The sequence below is a fragment of the Schistocerca piceifrons genome, chromosome 7, assembly GCF_021461385.2.
Source record: "Schistocerca piceifrons isolate TAMUIC-IGC-003096 chromosome 7, iqSchPice1.1, whole genome shotgun sequence".
Taxonomy (NCBI): domain Eukaryota; kingdom Metazoa; phylum Arthropoda; class Insecta; order Orthoptera; family Acrididae; genus Schistocerca; species Schistocerca piceifrons.
This window is the reverse complement of record NC_060144.1, coordinates 410,954,968-410,975,264: the sequence shown is the minus strand read 5'-3', so window position 1 is coordinate 410,975,264 and position 20,297 is coordinate 410,954,968. Positions and strand designations below refer to the sequence as shown.

Below are 20,297 nucleotides of genomic sequence, written 5' to 3'. Positions count from 1 at the left end.
AGCACCTGACTTAACGTAAGCCAGCGAGAGTGGAAGGTGTCTTCAAGGCTAAGGGTGGGCCAAAACCATGTTGAATTCCGGCATTACCAATGGAGGGCGCCACGAACTTGTAAGTCGTTTTCAGCCAGATGTTCGGATACTTTCGATCACATAGTGTATGTTACCAAACAACATCAGGGGTGACACTCTGATCAGTGAGGGACATTCACAAAAGCATCACGCCAGCACGACGCGTCCAGGATGATGCAAAACTTTTGATGTGTGTACTACACTGAAGAGCCAAAGAAACTGATACACCTGCCTAATATCGTGTAGGGACACCGCCAGCACACTGAAGTGCCGCAACATGACGTGACATGGATTCGAGTAATGTCTGAAATAGTGCTGAAGGTAATCGACATCACGACTCCTACAGATCTGTCCATAAATCCGTAAGAGTAAGAGCGGGTGGAGATCTCTTCTGAACAGCACGTTGCAATGCATCCCGGATATGCTCAGTTATGTTCATCTGGGGTGTTTAGTGCCCAGCGGAAGAGTTTAAACTCAGAAGAATGTTCCTGGAGCCACTCTATAGCAATTGTGGACGCCACACGGGATAGCCGCGTGGTCCAGGGCGCCTTGTCACGGTCCACGCAGCTCCATCCGTCGGAGGTTCGAGTCCTCCCTCGGGCATGGGTGTGTGTGTTGTCCTTAGCGTAAGTTAAAGTTACATTAAGTAGAACGTAAGCCTAGGGACCGATGAACTCAGCAATTTGGTCCCATATGACATTACCACAAATTTCAAATTTCAATTATGGACGTGTTGGGTGTCGCATTGTCCTGCCGGATTTGCCAAAGTCCGTCGAAATGCACAATTGACATGAATGGAAGCAGGTGATCAGAGAGAATTTTTCCGTAGGTGTCACCTATCAGAGTCGTATCTAGACGTATCAGGGATCCCACATCATTCCAACTGAACGCGCCCCATATCGTTACAGAGCCTCCACCAGCTTGAACAGTCCCCTGCTGACATGTAGGGACCATGGATTCAATACCCTTACAATTCCATCCGCTCGATACTATTTGAAACGAGAGTCGTCCCACCAGGCAACATGTTTGCTGTCATCAACAGTCCAATGTAGGTGTTGACGGGCCAGGCAAGGCGTAAAGCTTTGTGTCGTGCAGTCATCAAGGTTACACGAATGGGCCTTCGGCTTCGAAAGCCCATATGGATTATGTTTCGTTGAAAGGTTCGTACACCGTCACTTGTTCATGGCCCAGCACTGAAATCTGCTGCGATCTACAAAGTGCTGTTACGTTGGCCAGCCGGTGTGACCGAGCGGTTCTAGGCGATACAGTCTGGAACCGCGCGACCGCTACGGTCGCAGGTTCGAATCCTGCCTGGGGCGTGGATGTGTGTCATGTCCTTAGGTTAGTTAGGTTTAAGTAGGACTAAGTTCTAGGGGACTGATGACCTCAGAAGTTAAGTCCCATAGTGGTCAGAGCCATTTTTTTCTGTTAGGTTGAACGATTCACTTCGGTCGTCGTTGGTCCCGTTCTCGTAGTATCTTTCTCCGGCCGCAGTGATGTCAGAGATTTCATGTTTTGCCGGATTCCTGATATTCCCTGTACATTTGTGAAACGGTCGTACGGGAAAATCTCCACTTCACCACTACCTAGGACATGCTGTGTCCTATCGCTCGTGCGCCGACTATAAGAGAACGTTCAAACTCACTTAAATCTCGATAACCTGCCATTGTAGCAACAGTAACCGATCCAACAATGAGGCAGACATTTGTTGTCTTACATAGACGTTGCCGACCGCAGCATCCATTTCTGCCTGTTTGCATAACTGTGTATCTGAACATGCATGCCTACAAAAATGGTTCAAATGGCTCTGAGCACTATGGGACATCTGAGGTCATCAGTTCCCTAGAACTTAGAACTACTTAAATCTAACTAACCTAAGGGCATGACACACATCCATGCCCGAGGCAGGATTCGACCCTGCGACCGTAGCGGTCGCGCGGTTCCAGACTGTAGCACCTAGAACCGCTCGTCCACCCCGGCAGGCATGCATGCCTACACTAGTTTCTTTAGAGCTTCAGTGCATTTTCAATTTGTGCGTGGTTTTAAGGGACGGCTCGTGTGTGTGCAGGCGCAGGCCTGACGGAGGCGATGAATGCGACCGGCGTGGGCGCCGCGCCTCCGACCGCCGCCGCCGCCGCCGACACGACAGCCGCCGCCGCTTCCGCCCCCGCCTCCGCCTCCGACGCCGCCGCCGACGGGTCGACGACGATGAGCCCGCGCGAGGTGGCGCGTGCCGAGTTCTACGGCACGTACGACCCGATGACGGGCATCCGTATCGCGGGCACGCTGGGCGGCTTCTTCAGCCTGATGGTGCTGCTGGTGGTGTACAAGAGCCGGTGCAAGGGCGGCAGCTCGCGCTGCAGCCTGGCGGGCGACCCGGCCGTGCAGCGCGCCTGGGCGGAGCGGCTGCAGCGCGAGGCCGACGCCGCCGAGGAGGCGGAGGACCGCAGCCGCCGCGAGCAGCTCGCCAAGCTGTACGCCGCCGCCGCCGCAGAGCGCCTCTCGCACCGCGTAAGCCAGCGCTGCCGCCGACACCCGTTTCTCGTTCCTGTAAATTGAAGGGGAAGGGGCAGGGGAGGAAAGAAAGAGAAGGGATTGCCTTATCATTTTAAATCATTCACTAATCGAGCAGTCGCTCGGCAACAGCTACAGTTAGCAAACAATGTTGCTAGAATGTAAAAGGTGAACGACCTGTGACGTAACTTGTTTATTGTCGAAGCGCCGTCAGAGATGCAGCGAGTTACTGACTCTGAAAACCGCGGCGCGACAAACGGACAGAAGAAGAACACTTTTACACATTCTTTTGATGTACGAGATACGAGGGCTGTCCAGAAAGTAAGTTACGGTTGATCGCGAAATGAAAATCACAGTGAAAATCATAAATGTTTCATTTGTAACAGTTAGCTACACCTTTCAGCTACTTCTCTACGTAGTCGCCGTTCTGACTCAGACATTCGTCGTAGCGTTGTACCAACTTGACAATATCCTCATCATAGAAGGCAGCCGCCAGTGCTTTCCGCCAATTGTCAACGCTGGCCTAAAGATCGTTGTCTGTGCCAAAATGTTGCCTTCATAGCCAGCGGTTCGTTTGAGCAGAGATGAAACTCAGTGCGAGACAATTACGGGCTGTATTGTGGGTAACCAAACATTTCCAATTGAAACGATGCAGGAACATCTTCATTGCCCCTGCAGAATGAGGCTGAGAATTCTTTTGAAGAAGAAACCGCACGACAGTTATGTAAAGTTGGTTGCATAGCTTCAGGGGAAAATTCTCACCAGGCCCTCGTACTTGGCGGGAGACACTATTTTCTATAACATCTTTATGCGCTCACTAAGAGCTCAGGAATGAAAAGAGCGACATAATTCTACCTACAGTCATACTAGAGACACTGCCCAACACATCTTGGCAAAGCTTTATCGGATTTTCATACTCGTTTCCATTTCGCGACCGATAGTAACTTACTTTCTGGACAGCCCTCGTATTCTCGATGAACAGTTACTCAGTTACTCATTTTTTTTCTCTTGTCTCTTGTAACTCGTGTCGGACGTGCATGTCTAGCCGCCGTATTATTATTGTTAAAAATAATATTATTTTAGTGTAAAGTAAAAGTGCAATACTAAAAGTGCAATACTGCGTAGCAGTAGATTTATTGTGCGACTTGTATACGAAAACGTCAAAGGAATTATTTTCATTACGAGAAATGCCAGTCAAAACGGCATCCACGTTAAATCCTTCACTGCAGTGTAAGTTCATCTATTGATTGCCATAAATTCAGAGTTAAATGGAACTGGTGTATGGACTATTTATTTAGTATAGAATCTATGTCTCACTCCTTCATGAAGTTATTTAATTTTCTTTACGTTTATGCCAAATAGAGAGTTCATAGTCACGAATTCTTTCGTCGAAATCGGACGGAAGTTGCATGGGGCGAAATATTTTCTCCGCGCCATATTCTACTGGTAAATACATGATAAACTACGGTCCCTTAGGAAATTCTTGTTGAGCTATCCAAAACTAATTATATTTTGAATAGGCATTTACTCTCCTCTGCAATGCAGCTTCCGACTGATCAGACGATACAACAAGAACCAGCCGCACACGGTCGGCGTTCGCAAATATATTTCCATCGCTGATTAAAGCTAGATGTTACAGCACAAAAGTAAACATATTGTTATAATTAGCGACTACGAACGGGGACATTTATAACTGTATGTTTATATATACACATTACATAAACATATCGTTATAAGCTCCATCGGGACTGTATGCAAAATCGCCGGCCGGAGTGGCCGAGCGGTTAAAGGCGCTACAGTCTGGAACCGCACGACCACTACGGTCGCAGGTTCGAATTCTGCCTCGGGCATGGATGTGTGTGATGTCCTTAGGTTAGTTAGGTTTAAGTAGTTCTAAGTTCTAGGGGACTTATGACCACTGCAGTTGAGTCCCCTAGTGCTCAGAGCCATTTGAACCATTTGTATGCAGAATCAGCGACGACGAGTGAAAATGTGTGTCGGACGGAGATTCGAAACCGGGATCTTTTGCTTGCTACGCAGTTGCGTTAACTCCGAAAGAACAGACACCAGGCATTCATGCACTACTGGCCAATAAAATTGCTACATCAAGAAGAAATGCAGATGATAAACGGGTATTCATTGGACAAATATATTATACTAGACCTGACATGTGATTACATTTTCACGCAATTTGGGTTTATAGATCCTAAGAAACCAGTACCCAGAACAACCACCTCTGGCCGTAATAACGGCCTTGATACGCCTGGGCATTGAGTCAAACAGAGCTTGGATGGCGTGCACAGGTTCAGCTGCCCATGCAGCTTCAACATGATACCACAGTTCATCAAGAGTAATGGCTGACGTATTGTGACGAGCCAGTTGCTCGGCCACTATCGAGCAGACGTTTTCAATTGGTGAGAGATCTGGAGAATGTGCTGGCCAGAGCAGCAGTCGCACATTTTCCGTATCCAGAAAGGCCCGTACAGGACTTGCAACATGCGGTCGTGCATTATCCTGCTGAAATGTAGGGTTTCGCAGGGATCGAATGAAGGGTAGAGCCACGGGTCGTAACACATCTGAAATGTAACGTCCACTGTTCACAGTGCCGTCAATGCGAACAAGAGGTGACCGAGACGTGTAACCAATGGCACCCCATACCATCATGCCAGGTGATACGCCAGTATGCCAATGACGAATACACGCTTCCAATGTACTTTCACCGCGATGTCGCCAAACACAGATGCGATCATCATGATGCTGTAAACAGAACCTGGATTCATGCGAAAAAATGACGTCTTGCCATTCGTACACACAGGTTCGTCGTTGAGTACACCATCGCAGGTGCTCCCGTGTGTGATGCAGCGTCAAGGGTAACAGCAGCCACGGTCTCCGAGCTGATAGTCCATGCTGCTGCAAACGTCTTCGAACTGTTCGTGCAGATGGTTGTTGTCTTGCAAACGTCCCCATCTGTTGACTCAGGGATCGAGACGTGGATGCTCGATCCGTTACAGCCATGCGGATAAGATGCCTGTCATCTCGACTGTTAGTGATACGAGGTCGTTGGGTTCCAGCACGGCGTTCCGTATTACCCTCCTGAACCCACCGATTCCATATTCTGCTAACAGGCATTGGATCTCAACCAGCGAGAGCAGCAATGTCGCGATACGATAAACCGCAATCGCGATAGGCTACAATCCGACCTTTATCAAAGTCGGAAACGTGATGGAACGTATTTCTCCTCCTTACACGAGGCATCACAACAACGTTTCACCTGGCAACGCCGGTCAGCTGCTGTTTGTGTATGAGAAATCGGTTGGAAACTTTCCTCATGTCAGCACGTTGTAGGAGTCGCCACCGGCGCCAACCTTGTGTGAATGCTCTGGAAAGCTAATCATTTGCATATCACAACATCCTCTTCCTGTCTGTTAAATTTCGCGTCTGTAGCACGTTATCTTCGTGGTGTAGCATTTTTAATGGCCAGTAGTGTATAATGGACTCGCCACGATGGGCAATGAATCCACCACCTTCAGTGCGCGTGCACAGTTACGTTTGAACTCCTGCGAAAATCTCAAAGTAGCTGCGTGTAGGACATGGACGAGGACTGTGAATAAGTGGCAGGAAGGCTTGCCTAGATAGTTCGCGCAATTCCAATTCACACTACGTCCGGATGGGGCAGTGGTTAACGCAAGTGCCTTAGTAAGCAGGAGAGCTCGGGTCGAATCCCGAGGTGGCACACATTTTCACTCGTCGCCGCTGATTTCGCAGTCCAGATGCAGCTGACATCTATAGTTCCTTTCATTAGCTTACTCATACTGAGTATGAAGGGGTGATCTGTATTTGCTTACTTAGGAGAAGAAAACTTCTTAGCCAAAATCGCAATAAAACACCGTATTGTGGATAACCGTTTTCGGTAAAACTATGTCGCCATCATCAGATCTTCGTACGGGTTATTATAAACATCTTCTGCTAGATGCTCACAAAATCTTTCCATGAATTCTCCACATGCACAACAAATGACATCAATGATGTGTTGGCACGTCAAAAGTAAAAGTTAAAATTACTATGCTCTCAAATCGGCAGATATTTGACGTGGCAACACGTCATTCGTGTCATACGTCATGCATCTGAAGATTTACTGGAAAGTTTTTGTGCGCATCTGGCACAAGATGTTTATAATAACCTGTACGAAGATCTGATGATGGCAACATAGTTTTACCGAAACCGGGTACCCACAATACAGTGTTTTATTGCCATTTTGGCTAAGAAGATCTTCTTCTCCGAAGATAATTCCTTCCCTGTACTTTCCTTTCTCCGCCATTTCCCTTCAACTTGCGTAATATGTTTCACAGCTGCAATTTCCGCATGGTGTCTGTTCTTTCGCCCGTGTCCGAATGAATAGATACGACACATTCATATAATGTTTTTTTAATCGATATATCTAGGGACGGGTGCCGCTTATAGAGGCTGGCTGCAGCGCAATGCGGACGCAACGCACTGTCGGCTTCAGTTTCCTCCTCCTGGGCGCTGGGCGGGTGGGTGGGATGTGGAAGGGTGGAGTGGAGGCCACACACAGCCTCTGGTCATGACAACTCGAGCTATGTAATCACAACGTTCAGTTGATTTACATGCAGGAACAAGCTGTCTTCGACATTCACTGCAATGTCTGTGCTCCAGTCGACAGCTACAAAACGGCAGCGTGCGCACGGACCGGTCTGGGAGAGGCGCTGTCGCTTTTTTTTTCAGTTTTAAATAACGAAGTAATGGTAACCCTCTCTCCACGGCCTTCGTGATATCAAGACAAGCACTTTGTACAGTGCGGTGCAGTGCAATAGGAAACTCTGTGCAAAGTACGTAAAGTTATTGTCTTTTAGTACAGTTCATTTCTCTGCTATCCTTAACCTGGCGGTAGCGGTGCAAGTGTGCAGCATGCCAGCGAAGTACACTGAGGTGTCAAAAGTCAGGGGATGCCTCCCAATGTCGTGTCCCACCTCCTTTTGCCCGGCGTAGTGCAGCAATTCGACGTGGCATGAACTCAAAACTGCTGGAACTACACTGCAGAAATATTGAGCCATGCTGCATCTATAGGCGCCCACAATTGCGAAAGTGTCGCCAGTGCAGGAGTTCGTGCATGAACTGACATCTCGGTAATGTCCCACAAATGTTCGATGGCATTCATGTCGGGCGGTCTGGGCAGCCAAATCATTCGATCGAATTGTCCAGGATGTTCTTCAAATCAAACGTATACAGTTGTGGTCCAGTGACATGGCACATCGGTATCTATAAAAATTCCATCGTTGTTGAGGAACATGAAGTTCATGAATGGCTACAAATGGATTCCAGAGAGACCCGTTTGACCAGAGGATCCAGTCCATTCCATGTAAACACAGCCTACACCATTGTGGAACCAACGCCAACTCGCACAGTACCTAGTTGACAACCCTCTTCGTGGGGTCTGCACCACACCGCAACCCTACCATCAGCTCTTATCAACTGAAATCTGGACTCATCTGACCAGACCACCGTTTTCCAGTCGTCTAGGATCCAACCTATATGGTCAGAGCCCAGGAGAGGAGCTGCAGGTGATGTCGTGCCGCCATATCCCATTAACGCCATATTTTGCCGCACTTACCTAACGGATATGGTCGTCGTACGTCCCACATTGTTTTCTGACGTTATTTCACGAAGTATTCCTTGTCCGTTAGCACTCGTAACTATACGCAAACTCCGCTGCTCTCGGTCGTTAAATTTGGAAATTTGTAGTAAGGACTATGAGACCAAACTACTAAGGCTTACGCACTACTTAATCGAACTAAAACTAACTTACGCTAAGGACAACACACTCACCCATGCGTGAGGGAGGACTCGAAACTCCGTCGGAGGAGCCGCGAGAACCGTGACTAGACGCCTCGGACCCAACAGCTACCCCGCGCGGCTCTCGGTCGTTAAGTGAAGGTCGTCGGCCTCTGCGTTGTCCGTGGTGAGAGGCAATGCCTGAAATCTGGTATTCTGGGCACACTCTTGACCCTATGCCTCGTGGAATATTGAACTCCCCATCGATTTCCGAAATTGAATGTTCCGTAGTTCTAGCTCCAACTATCATTCGGGGTTCAAAGTCTCTTAATTCCCGTCGTGCAGCCAGAATCACGTCGCCAACCTACTGACATGAATCAACTGAGCACAAATGACAGCTCTTCCAATGCACTGCCCTTTTCTACTTTGTGTACGCGATACTACCGCCAGCTGTATATAGGCATATCGCTATCCCATGACTGTTGTCACCTCACAGTGTGTACCTTACTGGAGAAGCATTCCAGCTGTTATTTTTTACAGGTCCACTATAATCATATAGTCGATAGTGAAGTCACACACTGAAAGTGCAGCTAGTAAGTTCGTTTTAATTGAAATGTAAGCTTGGTGCATATTTTGTTGTTAAATAAAACTTCAAATTTCGGTATAATTTGTTAGATTACCGCGATGTGGTGATTGTTTGGAAGATATTTTTACGCGGGTATTCTTAAAAAAAAGGAGATATTTGTGGAGAAATAGGTTTTAACGAAATCCCGTGTTTAGGTGCGTCGTCTTAAAAAATCAGTAAAATTATAGGTATTTGCAGAATACTACGGGGAAATCGATAAAATTTGCCTAAAAACCGTAAATAGCGTCATATGTTGCTTGTGTTAGTTATTAAACATTTAAAGGTACGTGTGGCGTCGATAGTTCCGATGCCCCAGCGTAGATGCACGCTCGTAGGTTGGCACTGCGAGAGCGGACGAACTACGCCGACCGCAGCGCCCTCTTGCCGACGCTGTGGAGCTCAGCTCGACGAGCGCCGCTCTGCTTTCTGTCCCAGTTGATCAGGAGCAGACGACCAAGCAACTTAGCTTCTACTTCATAGGGGGCTAGCCATTACAGACTTTGCCTTTGTTACTTCAGTGATAGTTTGTCCAACTACTAGTAACTGTTAGCTTTGATATATGAACAACTCCGCATCTACCGGGTGATCAAAAAGCCAGTATAAATTTGAAAACTGAGTAAATCACTGAATAATGTAGATAGGGAGGTAAAAATTGACACACATGCTTGGATTGACATGGGGTTTCATTAGAATCAAAAAAAAAAAAAAAAAATACAAACGTTCAAAAAATGTCCGACAGTTGGCGCTTCATCTGATCAGAATAGCAATAATTTAGCATAACAAAGTAAGACAAGGCAAAGATGATGTTCTTTACAGGAAATGCTCAATATGTCCACCATCAGTCCTCAACAATAGTTGTAGTTGAGGAATAATGTTGTGAACAGCACTGTAACGCATGTGCGGAGTTATGGTGAGGCATCGGCGTCGGATGTTGTCTTTCAGCATCCCTAGAGATGTCGGTCGATCACGATACACTTGCGACCTGGGAGGCCAAGCATGACGAAAGTGGCGGCTGAGCACACGATCATCACCAAACGACGCGCGCAAGAGATCTTTTACGCGTCTATCAATACTTTGCTTTTTTTTATCTAATAAAACCCCATGTCATTCCAAGCATGTGTGTCAATTTTTACCTCTCTATCAACATTATTCCGTTGTTTATTAAGTTTTCAAATTTATACTGACTTTTTGATCACCCGGTACGTGCTCATCAAGACTAAGTAAAGTAGATGCCATTTACTAATATTCTCCATTAAATGTGCTTTTACTTTACATGCAGTACCGAAGTGCTTTACCTCTCCTGCTCCTACTCGCTTCCTTCATTCGGCCTATTTTGCAAATCACAGGAGCCGACCCACGCGCCGCCTTCCAGGCGGGATTCAAAAGTACGTATTCTGCGTCTGTTTCCTGAAAATCGATAAAGTAGCAGCGAAATCCGTATTTCTGTGTGTTGTCTTAAAAATGGGTAAAATTAGCCACAAAAACCCATATTTTTATCTATCTTCTTAAAATGTGGGGAGGGGGGGGGGACAGAAGAGAAACTCATATTTGTGTGTATCTTCTTTTAAGGTGAAGGGGAATCAGAAAATAGCAGTGAAATGTGTTTCTTCTTTTTAAAAAAATCGGTATAAATTAGACAAATGGCTCTGAGCACTATGGGACTTAACTTCTGAGGCCATCAGTCCCCTAGAACTTACAACTACTTAAACCTAACTAACCTAAGGACATCACACACACCCATGCCCGAGGCAGGATTCGAACCTGCGACCGTAACAGTCCCGCGGTTCCGGACTGCAGCGCCAGAACCGCTAGACCACCGCGGCCGGCTATAAATTAGACATGAAGCCGTAAATAGCGAAATATGTTGCAGAAAATAGTGTGCGTGTCGAAAATTTGCAAAAACTAGGCCAAAACCGCTGGGTACTACCCTATGCTGAAAATTCGCAACATCACCTGAATTTACTGCTGCTGCTGTGAGATCGATATTAAGAATGACGATTTCAAGGACGCTAAGGAGCAGTGGGGCAGTGGATGTGTTGGGGACTTCATTTTTTTGGGTCATGTGTTGCCGTAATTAAAAAAGGCAATTGTCACTTTAAGCTAAAAGTATTGAACACATGGGTAAAAATGTAGCCACTAGGCCGCCATCTTGCCCATAAATTACGGTAATTATAGTTACAGTCAGCACCCTTTAAGTATGTTGCAAATAAACAAAACATGCCTCCAAGTGAACAGTTTGTTTACGTAAGGGTCATCAAATTAGGCTAGCGCAACTGTGCGGTGTGTTTACTTAAGGAGAACATATTACTACCATTATCCGGCATACGTCTGGTCAGCCGACTATTAATAGACCCCACCCCTTCTGCATTTGCCTCTCCTTGACGTAGGACACACCACGTTTACAACAGGTGAAGTGAGTCTCAGTGGAACAGTTTTAGTTTCAGCACAGAACAGTAAACTTGTTGCGTAAGCGGATGGATGTAACAACGTGAGTTCCCCTGGTCCCCGCCTTCCCCGTGCAGGGCGCCTGCTCCTGCTCTGCCACTGACAGAGCAGTGATAGACGAGCAGTGAGAGATCCTGTTCTTCCTGCAGGGGAGATAGGATCTGCAAGAGAGGATAGTATTTGAGGTAACTTAGGTATCTTTGGTACCTGACTTTCGGCTAACCTCCCGACATACCTATTTGCAGCATCTCTCAATCGCTTGACAGTGATCAGAGCAATTTCCGGCTGCTTACGAATGTCAGCTAACTCATCCTGTATTCGCGAACAGCATTCACAGGGGAGCTGCATTCCGACTGGTGCAATTTTTTACACAACCGTAAACGAATAAGCGTAAGATAAGCATTCTGAATCTTTTTAATTTCTGGATCTGTTAAGTAAATGTATTACGAATTCCCTTTAAGATATGAAGTAGTTAATGCGTTAAACGAGATTTCTATTAAGGCAACAGAAAAACCTGGGATTAAAGTTTCTGCTTTCCTGAAATTTTTTTGGAGGGTGTGGTCGCCATGAAACTCGAAAATAGTGTTAACAGGAGACACAAGCAGAAAATAAGCATTCCTTTTGAAAAGGAAAACTAAACGCGACTTGATATGCCCACCATAACTGCAGTAACTGGAAGTCAACAACGGCGGATTAGTGCGAAATATGTTATGAACAACACTCTCAAAAATTAATCTTTATTGATGGAGATACACGCCGAAATTTGGGGTCAACATTTTATTTTCAGCGAGGAAACTGTTGCTAAAATTCCATAAAGTACGAATGTTGATTACAACTGATGCTACAGCACGAATTATGTTTTCCACGGTGCTCAGCGTACGAATATGTACAATACAGCACGACTCAAAAGCGAGTTTTCATGCAATTAACACGAAAAGCACGTTTAAATTTTCCGTGCACTTTGAACTTAGGTAATGGAACCGAATTCACATGACACAGTAATGTTATTCAGGTACAGGAAATACCGGAAGTAATTAAACGTACGAGATTCTTGCACTTAACTGGTTACGTAATACCTTCTACAGTAGCATGCCAAAGATGAACACTGTAGCGTCAGTATATATCATAAAAACGACATAAAACGTGGAGCACAAGCAAGCATGTCTTCCATTTGGGGAGGATGGGGGGCGGGGAGATAGCAATGATGGTGTGAGGGGTGCTTTCACGTTTGCATGTTGTGTGGGACAAAACATTTTCCCCCCGCATGTGAATGTGAATTTTTTAAGTTATTGTTATCTACTCATCATTCCTCCTATTACTTGTACATTCTCTAGTGCACTTTTAGTATCTGGTCAATGTCATAAACTAGCTAACAAAATAATTATGCAAAACCTATTTTTACATTCCTTGACTTTACTTTTTCCAGTAACTTAATGTTATTTTCTGTTGGTCCCGCCACACGCCCAGTTCTCTCAGTTAACTTTTCCTTGACTTAAAAATTTCGTTTGTATAACATTTCCCATACTTTTGGACCGCTAACACGAATTCAACATCGATTTTCAAACAGAATTATGTGGAAACTACATCGTGTCCCCTCTCACGCTCAAGCACAACCAGTAGGATAATGCATAACAAAACTATACAGTTTGTTTCTGATTAGTTAGTCTCTCCATTAGGACAATTACTGGGATTTTTAATAAAGATGTTTAAGTCCGAATCACCCTTTTCTTGTATTATTTCACTGCAGGAACCAGTGACGCCTCGTGCAGAATTATACCAGTGTGCCATAATGTGGCGACCTATGGCCTTCTGACTTACAAGGGCCGCAATCGTAACTAAACTGAATATATTAATTTTACATAGATACATTGAAATGTTTAAATATATTTAAATTGTATAATTAATCATTCAACATTCTGACTAATAAAATAAAATGAATATATCTAACAGTAGTACCGGGCATCGAACCCGAGCCAATAAATTGCCAGTTGATGCGCTTCACTACTCTTTTTCGGCATTGTTCGTTGCGTTTGGTCTAGGCGGACGTCATAAGACGTCCTTTCAAGTTGATTGTTGATTCCTTTACTCAGGTTTTTTTTAATAAAGAGCGCGAGCAGCCCTCTGACCGAACACGCTGAGCTACCGAGCCGGCGTCTTTGATCATTGTGTTTGGTCGTTACGGACGTCACCTGACATCCGTTCAAGTTCTTTTGTTGATCCTTCCACCCAGTTCTTTTTTTTATTACAGACACCAACCAGCTCTCTGACTGAACACCCTGAGCTACCGTGCCGGCGTCTACTGGGCCACCTTGTCAGTGCGAAAAGTGTTCTTCAGAAATCCCTTGTACTCTATGTGTGAATCTATAGAGATTGTTTTACCCTCTCCTATGGCCCACTCGGGCAAAATATTCTGAGAACTTGAAAAAGACGTGTACCTGCATCTACTCAAATAGTTTAAGCCAAATTGGTGAACCTCGTCCCCTTCCATTGTTAGATTAAGGTTTGGAGAACATCTACCTAACTCTTTAAATTTCTCTTTCTACTCCAAAGATCTACTGGAAAAGGGCCTCTTTAGCGGATCATCTACAGAAAACACTCTCTTACTGAACTGCCTTTTAGACTCACTTTTTTTACCACCATATAGAGCCTCTTTCTTAGAAGGATAGTAATCGTAACTAAACTGAATATATCAATTTTACATACATAAATTGAAATGTTTAAATACATTTTTAATTACTGGTTTAACATTACGAGTAATAAAATAAAATGAAAAAGTAGGATATTAGGAACGGGAATGGTTCAAATGGCTCTGAGCACTATGCGACTTAGCTTCTGAGGTCATCAGTCGCCTAGAACTTAAAAACTACTTAAACCTAACTAACCTAAGGACATCACAAACATCCACGCCCGAGGCAGGATTCGAACCTGCGACCGTAGCGGTCGCTCTGCTCCAGACTGTAGCGCCTAGAACCGCACTCACAGTCGCACTGTATATTACATGTATTACTGTGTATTACATGTACTGACCTGGTGCTGTGAACAACATAGCACTCAAAGATCCAGTAGATCTGAGGTCACATCGGAGCATGTGCAGTCGAAAACAGATAGCTGCGTCCCTTCTCTGAGCTGAACATAGCACGGTTCACATCATTTCAGAACTCGACTCTGGTTTCCAGCTATCGCAGAAAGAGTGCTACATAACATGTTTTCGTCCATTGTATGTGCACGACAGCATGTAGTTGAAGAGAAATGCTATAATTTTAGTGTGATTTCAGTCTCGATTTGCAGAGAAATTGCATAATTATAGTATCTTGTAGCACATTAACACATGATAACCGGCTGCCGTTGGCAATTATATTTTTCGATTCCCCCACTTTCGTTTTAGGATTTCATTCGTTTATGAGGTACTAAAAACTTACCAATAACGGTCATTTTTTCACTGTATTCACTATGAATTTACAAAGTGCAATGGTTAAAATTCTACGTAAACCACTTTCATCCATCATTGCTCACTTACATCTCTTTTTTGACGGTGGAAAAACTGAGAGGAAACTTCAATCAGCACCGAGAACACTCTCGCGCAACACCGATAAGCTGGGATTCGTGAAAGTGCACTACAGACATGTTCATGCTCAAATTCGGTGCATATTTGTCATAGTGATTATAAAATCAGTTAAATGAAAGGCGTTGCACAATAATTACTCACTGAGCCACCCCTCTTAGATCGCATATTTGGCAGTAGTCCCAATGACAATGACTTCCTGCTTCTGCTGGAAAACTCAGGGGAGTGGCCACACAGGACAGATTAATAATCCTTCAGTACATAAAAGAAATGTAACGCAGTATACTGCTTTAAATTAGCACCTCACAGTTGTTGTTGTTGTGGTCTTCAGTCCAAAGCCTGGTTTGATGCAGCTCCCCATGCTACTCTATCCCGTGCAAGCCTCTTCACTTCCGAGTAACTACTGCGACCTACATACTTCTGAATCTGCTTACTGTATTCATCTCTTGGTCTCCCTGTACGATTTTCACTCCCAAGTTTCCCTCCAGTACTAAACTGGTGATCCTGTGATGCCTCAGAATGTGTCCTACCAACCGATCCCTTCTTCTAGTCAGGTTGTACCGCAAACTTATCTTCTCGCCCGTTCTATTCAGTTCCTCCTCATTAGTTACATGATCTACCCACCTAATATTCGGCATTCTTCTGTAACACCACATCTCAAAAGCCTTTATTCTCTTCTTGCCTACACTATTTATCGTCCATGTTTCACTTCCATATGAATACTTTCAGAAAGACTTCCTGACACTTAAATTTACACTCGATGTTAATAAATTTCTCTTCTTCAGAAACGCTTTTCTTGCCATAGCCAGTCTTCATTTTATATCCTCTCTACATCGACCATCATTTACTTTGCTTCCCAAACAGCAAACTCATCCACTACTTTAAGTGTCTCATTTCCTAATCTAATTCCCTCAGCATCACCCGACTTAATTCGACAACATTCCATTATCCTCGTTTTGCTTTTGTTGATGTTCATCTTATACCCTCCTTTCATGACACTGTACATTCCGTTCAACTGCTCTTCCAAGTCCTTTGCTGTCTCTGACAGAATTACAATGTCATCGGCGAACCCCAAATATTTTAATTCTTCTCCATGGATTTTAATACCTACTCCGAACTTTTCTTTTGTTTCCTTTACTGCTTGCTCAATATACAGATCGAAAAACATCGGGGAGAGGCTACAACCCTGTCTCACTCCCTTCTCAACCACTGCTTCCCTTTCGTGCCCCTCGACTCTTATAACTGCCATCTGTTTTCGGTACAAATTTTAAATAGTCTTTCGCTCCCTGTATTTTACCTCTTTCAGTGCTTTGTCAAATTCTTCACACAGTATCATATCTCCCTCCTCATCTTCATCTACGTCCTCTGCCATCTCCATAAAATGCCCTCAATTAAATCTCCCTTGTATAGATCACCCATACTCCTTCCACATTTCTGCTTCCTCTTCTTTGCTTAGGACTGGTTTTCCATCGGAGCTCTTGATATTCATACAGGTGATTCTGTTTTCTCCAAAGGTCTCTTTAATTTTCCTGCATGCAACATCTATCTTACCACTAGTGAAAAATGTTTCTACATCCTTACATTTGTCCTCCAACCATTCCTGCTTAGCCATTTTGCACTTCCGGTCGATCTCATCTTTTAGACGTTTGTATTCACATTCACCTTACAGTTACTAACCATTATTTAAATTGTGACTGAGCAACTCTTTATCGAGTGTGTTTTGTAACAAAACTATTTTGTCACACCAATAGCCATTTAAGATTTATGACGATCCGTGCACGTAGTGATGTGGGAACTGGGAAGGTGACTTTTTCGTTCCTCATCAAGGAAATATGTCCGAGATAGAACTCTGACCATGGATATCGTTGGTAATGGGACCGCATACACATTTAGTAGTTTCGTCACTCAGTTTATCTGCAGCGTCATTTCATTTATTCGTGGCTTATTTGTATTGCCCGAGGTTGTTGAGATACTGTAAATACTTGGTTGTTGTAAATACTAAAATCCTGAATAGTGTGGGTATAGAAATCTAAATTCAGTTTTGCATACTGTGTGCCATTTTCTCAACGATGATGTCATTTTTAAGATTTTACTTCATTTTCTTACATGATTGTGCTTAACTTCCATTTGTAACACAACAGTACATTCTTTTAATGTTGGTAAGGTGCCTCTACAAAGTTGCGCAAGAACACATTCTTAGATGTTGAAAATAAATTGATGGTTCATCTGCTGGTTGGCATTGTCGCAACACTTGATGGTGATAACTTGTACATACTAGGGATGGCCGATTAATTGCGATTAATCGATTAATCGTCACTATTCAAGGAATCGATTATGCATATACTGGCATTTCTTGCACGTCAATTAAGTTTACGTAATCTGTTATCCCTAGAACTAACTATTTCGATGTTTTCTTTTATGTTTCAAAGGCTGTCAAGTGGACGAAAAGAAATCCAACAGTCCACTAGTACTTGTCGTGCTTCGACGGCGCAGCTCGTAACATTTCGCCTCGACTGTGTTCTGTTTACGACTGCTGCCAACATCAGCTATCTAAAATAGTAGCTCTTAAGGCCGGTCCACACGCAATCTGTACATTTCCAAGAGCAAACCTTATCTGCACATTTCCAAGCGCAAAACTAGCAGAACTAATAATCTGGCTCAAGTCCACAACTACTTTTTTTAAAAAAATTACAGTTTCCATCTTTATCTTAGGTAATTACTCATGTCTTCTCTATTAACGAATTATAAGTAGCTACCTTCTTATGTCGATCGCTGTAATCATTGGTCGTAGGTTTTCACAAACATATCTAACTCCTATGAATTTCAATAAACCCAGCAGTGAACTCTCTACAGCACTTACGCATATGAATCAGTTTATAATTCACTGCGTACGCAATGACTAGAAATACTAGACAGAACATAGAACTAACTTAAAGACGTTTCGCACAGGAGACCTGAGGCGAGCTCCTGTCCACAAGCTACGATTAGTCTGCACCGATGTCATTTGCACCACCAGATCTGAATAATTTTGCTTCTGACTCTAGCTTTCAGGGTAGCACAGTATGTGCACTTCTCATATCTGCACGATATGATCTGTCTGCGTAGATGTGATGTACACAGACAGATCGTTGTGTGTGGTGGCGGCTAACACACGACCGCAATAATGATAAATACAGGTGAAACCTGAAGTCGAAAATTTACACTGAGAACTGATTTGAAATTAGTTAATCTACAAGTGTGTTCGTCGAATGCAGTGACACAGTGCAACCGGAATTCAAACAGTTTAGATTTCCCAAGACCTCAATGGGCAGCCAAAACCGTATCAACACACATTTTTTTAAATATGTGAAATTTAATAGATTTTTGTCGATTTATTGTGAAAATTACTTTTTTAAGTATTGTAGACATTTTCTTTGTTTAATAATTCGTATGGAAACAATTGTGAAAAATGTTCCAAAGGCTTTGAACGTCAGACTAATGTACCAGTGTATACACTGAGGCGACAAAAATCATGAGACAGCGATATGGACGTATAAAAGGTATCAGATAGATTATATAATGGTAAGACAGAGATTTAGGAACCAGGTTTTAAATTGTAAGACATTTCCAGGAGCAGATGTGGACTCTGACCACAATCTATTGGTTATGATCTGTAGATTAAAACTGAAGAAACTGCAAAAAGGTGGGAATTTAAGGAGATGGGACCTGGATAAACTGACTTAACAAGAGGTTGTACAGAGTTTCAGGGAGAGCGTAAGGGAACAAATGGCAGTAATGGGGGAAAGAAATACAGTAGAAGAAGAATGGGTAGCTTTGAGGGATGAAGTAGAGAAGGCAGCAGAGGATCAAGTAGGTAAAAAGACGAGGGCTAGTAGAAATCCTTGGGTAACAGAAGAAGTATTGAATTTAATTGATGAAAGGAGAAAATGTAAAAATGCAGTAAATGAAATAGGCAAAAAGGAATACAAACGTCTCAAAAATGAGACCAACAGGAAGTGCAAAATGGCTAAGCAGGGATGGCTAGAAAAGAGAACCACTTGTATGACTATCAAGAGCTCAGATGGAAACTCAGTTCTAAGCAAAGAAGGGAAAGCAGAAAGGTGGAAGGAGTATATAGAGGGCCTATACAAGGGCGATGTACTTGAGGACAATATTATAGAAATGGAAGCGGATGTAGATGAAGATGAAATGGGAGATATGATACTGCGTGAAGGGTTTGACAGAGCACTGATAGACCTGAGTCGAAACAAGGCCCCGGGAGTAGACAACATTCCATTAGAATTACTGACGGCCTTGGGAGAGCCAGTCCTGACAAAACTCTACCACCTGTTGAGCAAGATGTGTGAGGCAGGCCAAATACCCTCAGACTTCAAGAAGAATATAATAATTCCAATCCCAAAGAAAGCAGGTGTTGACAGATGTGAAAATTACAGAACTATCAGTTTAATAAGTCACGGCTCCAAATTCTAACACGAATTCTTTAGAGACGAATGGAAAAACTAGTAGAAGCCGACCTTGGGGAAGATCAGTTTGGATTCCGTAGAAATATTGGAACACGTGAGGCAATACTGACCTCACGACTTATCTTAGAAGCTAGATTAAGGAAAGGCAAACCTACGTTTCTAGCATTTGTAGACTTAGAGAAAGCTTTTGACAATGTTGACTGGAATACTCACTTTCAAATTCTGAAGGTGGCAGGGGTAAAATATAGGGAGCGAAAGGCTATTTACAATTTGTACAGAAACTAGATGGCAGTTACAAGAGTTGAGGGCCATGAAAGGGAAGCAGTGGTTGGGAAGGGAGTGAGACAGGGTTGTAGCCTCTCCCTGATGTTATTCAATCTGTATATTGAGCAAGCAGTGAAGGAAACAAAAGAAAAATTCGGAGTAGGTATTAAATTCCATGAAGAAGAAATGAAAACTTTGAGGTTCGTCGATGACATTGTAATTCGGTCAGAACCAGCAAAGGACTTGGAAGAGTAGTTGAACGGAATGCATAGTGTCGTGAAAGGAGCATATAAGATGAACATCAACAAAAGCAAAACGAGGATAATGGAATGTAGTCGAATGAAGTCGGGTGATGCTGAGGGTATTAGATTAGGAAATGAGACACTTAAAGCAGTAAAGGAGTTTTGCTATTTGGGGAGTAAAATAACTGATGATGGTCGAAGTAGAGAGGATATAAAATGTAGACTGGCAATGGGAAGGAAAGCGTTTCTGGAGAAGAGAAATTTGTTAACATCGAATATAGATTTAAGTGTCAGGAAGTCGCTTCTGAAAGTATTTGTATAGA

At 43.8% G+C, this 20,297-nt stretch overlaps 1 protein-coding gene across 1 annotated transcript in view; it reads left to right on the top strand.

Annotated features, from left to right (window-relative positions):
* Positions 1-2,277: 2,277 nt before the first annotated feature.
* LOC124805739 overlaps positions 2,278-20,297 on the top strand; it is a 101,369-nt gene continuing 83,349 nt past the window's right edge. The window contains exons 1-2 of the mRNA XM_047266308.1: positions 2,278-2,413; positions 5,461-5,492. Of these exons, the coding sequence (XP_047122264.1) occupies positions 2,278-2,413; positions 5,461-5,492 (168 nt within the window). The remainder of the gene's footprint in view (positions 2,414-5,460; positions 5,493-20,297) is intronic.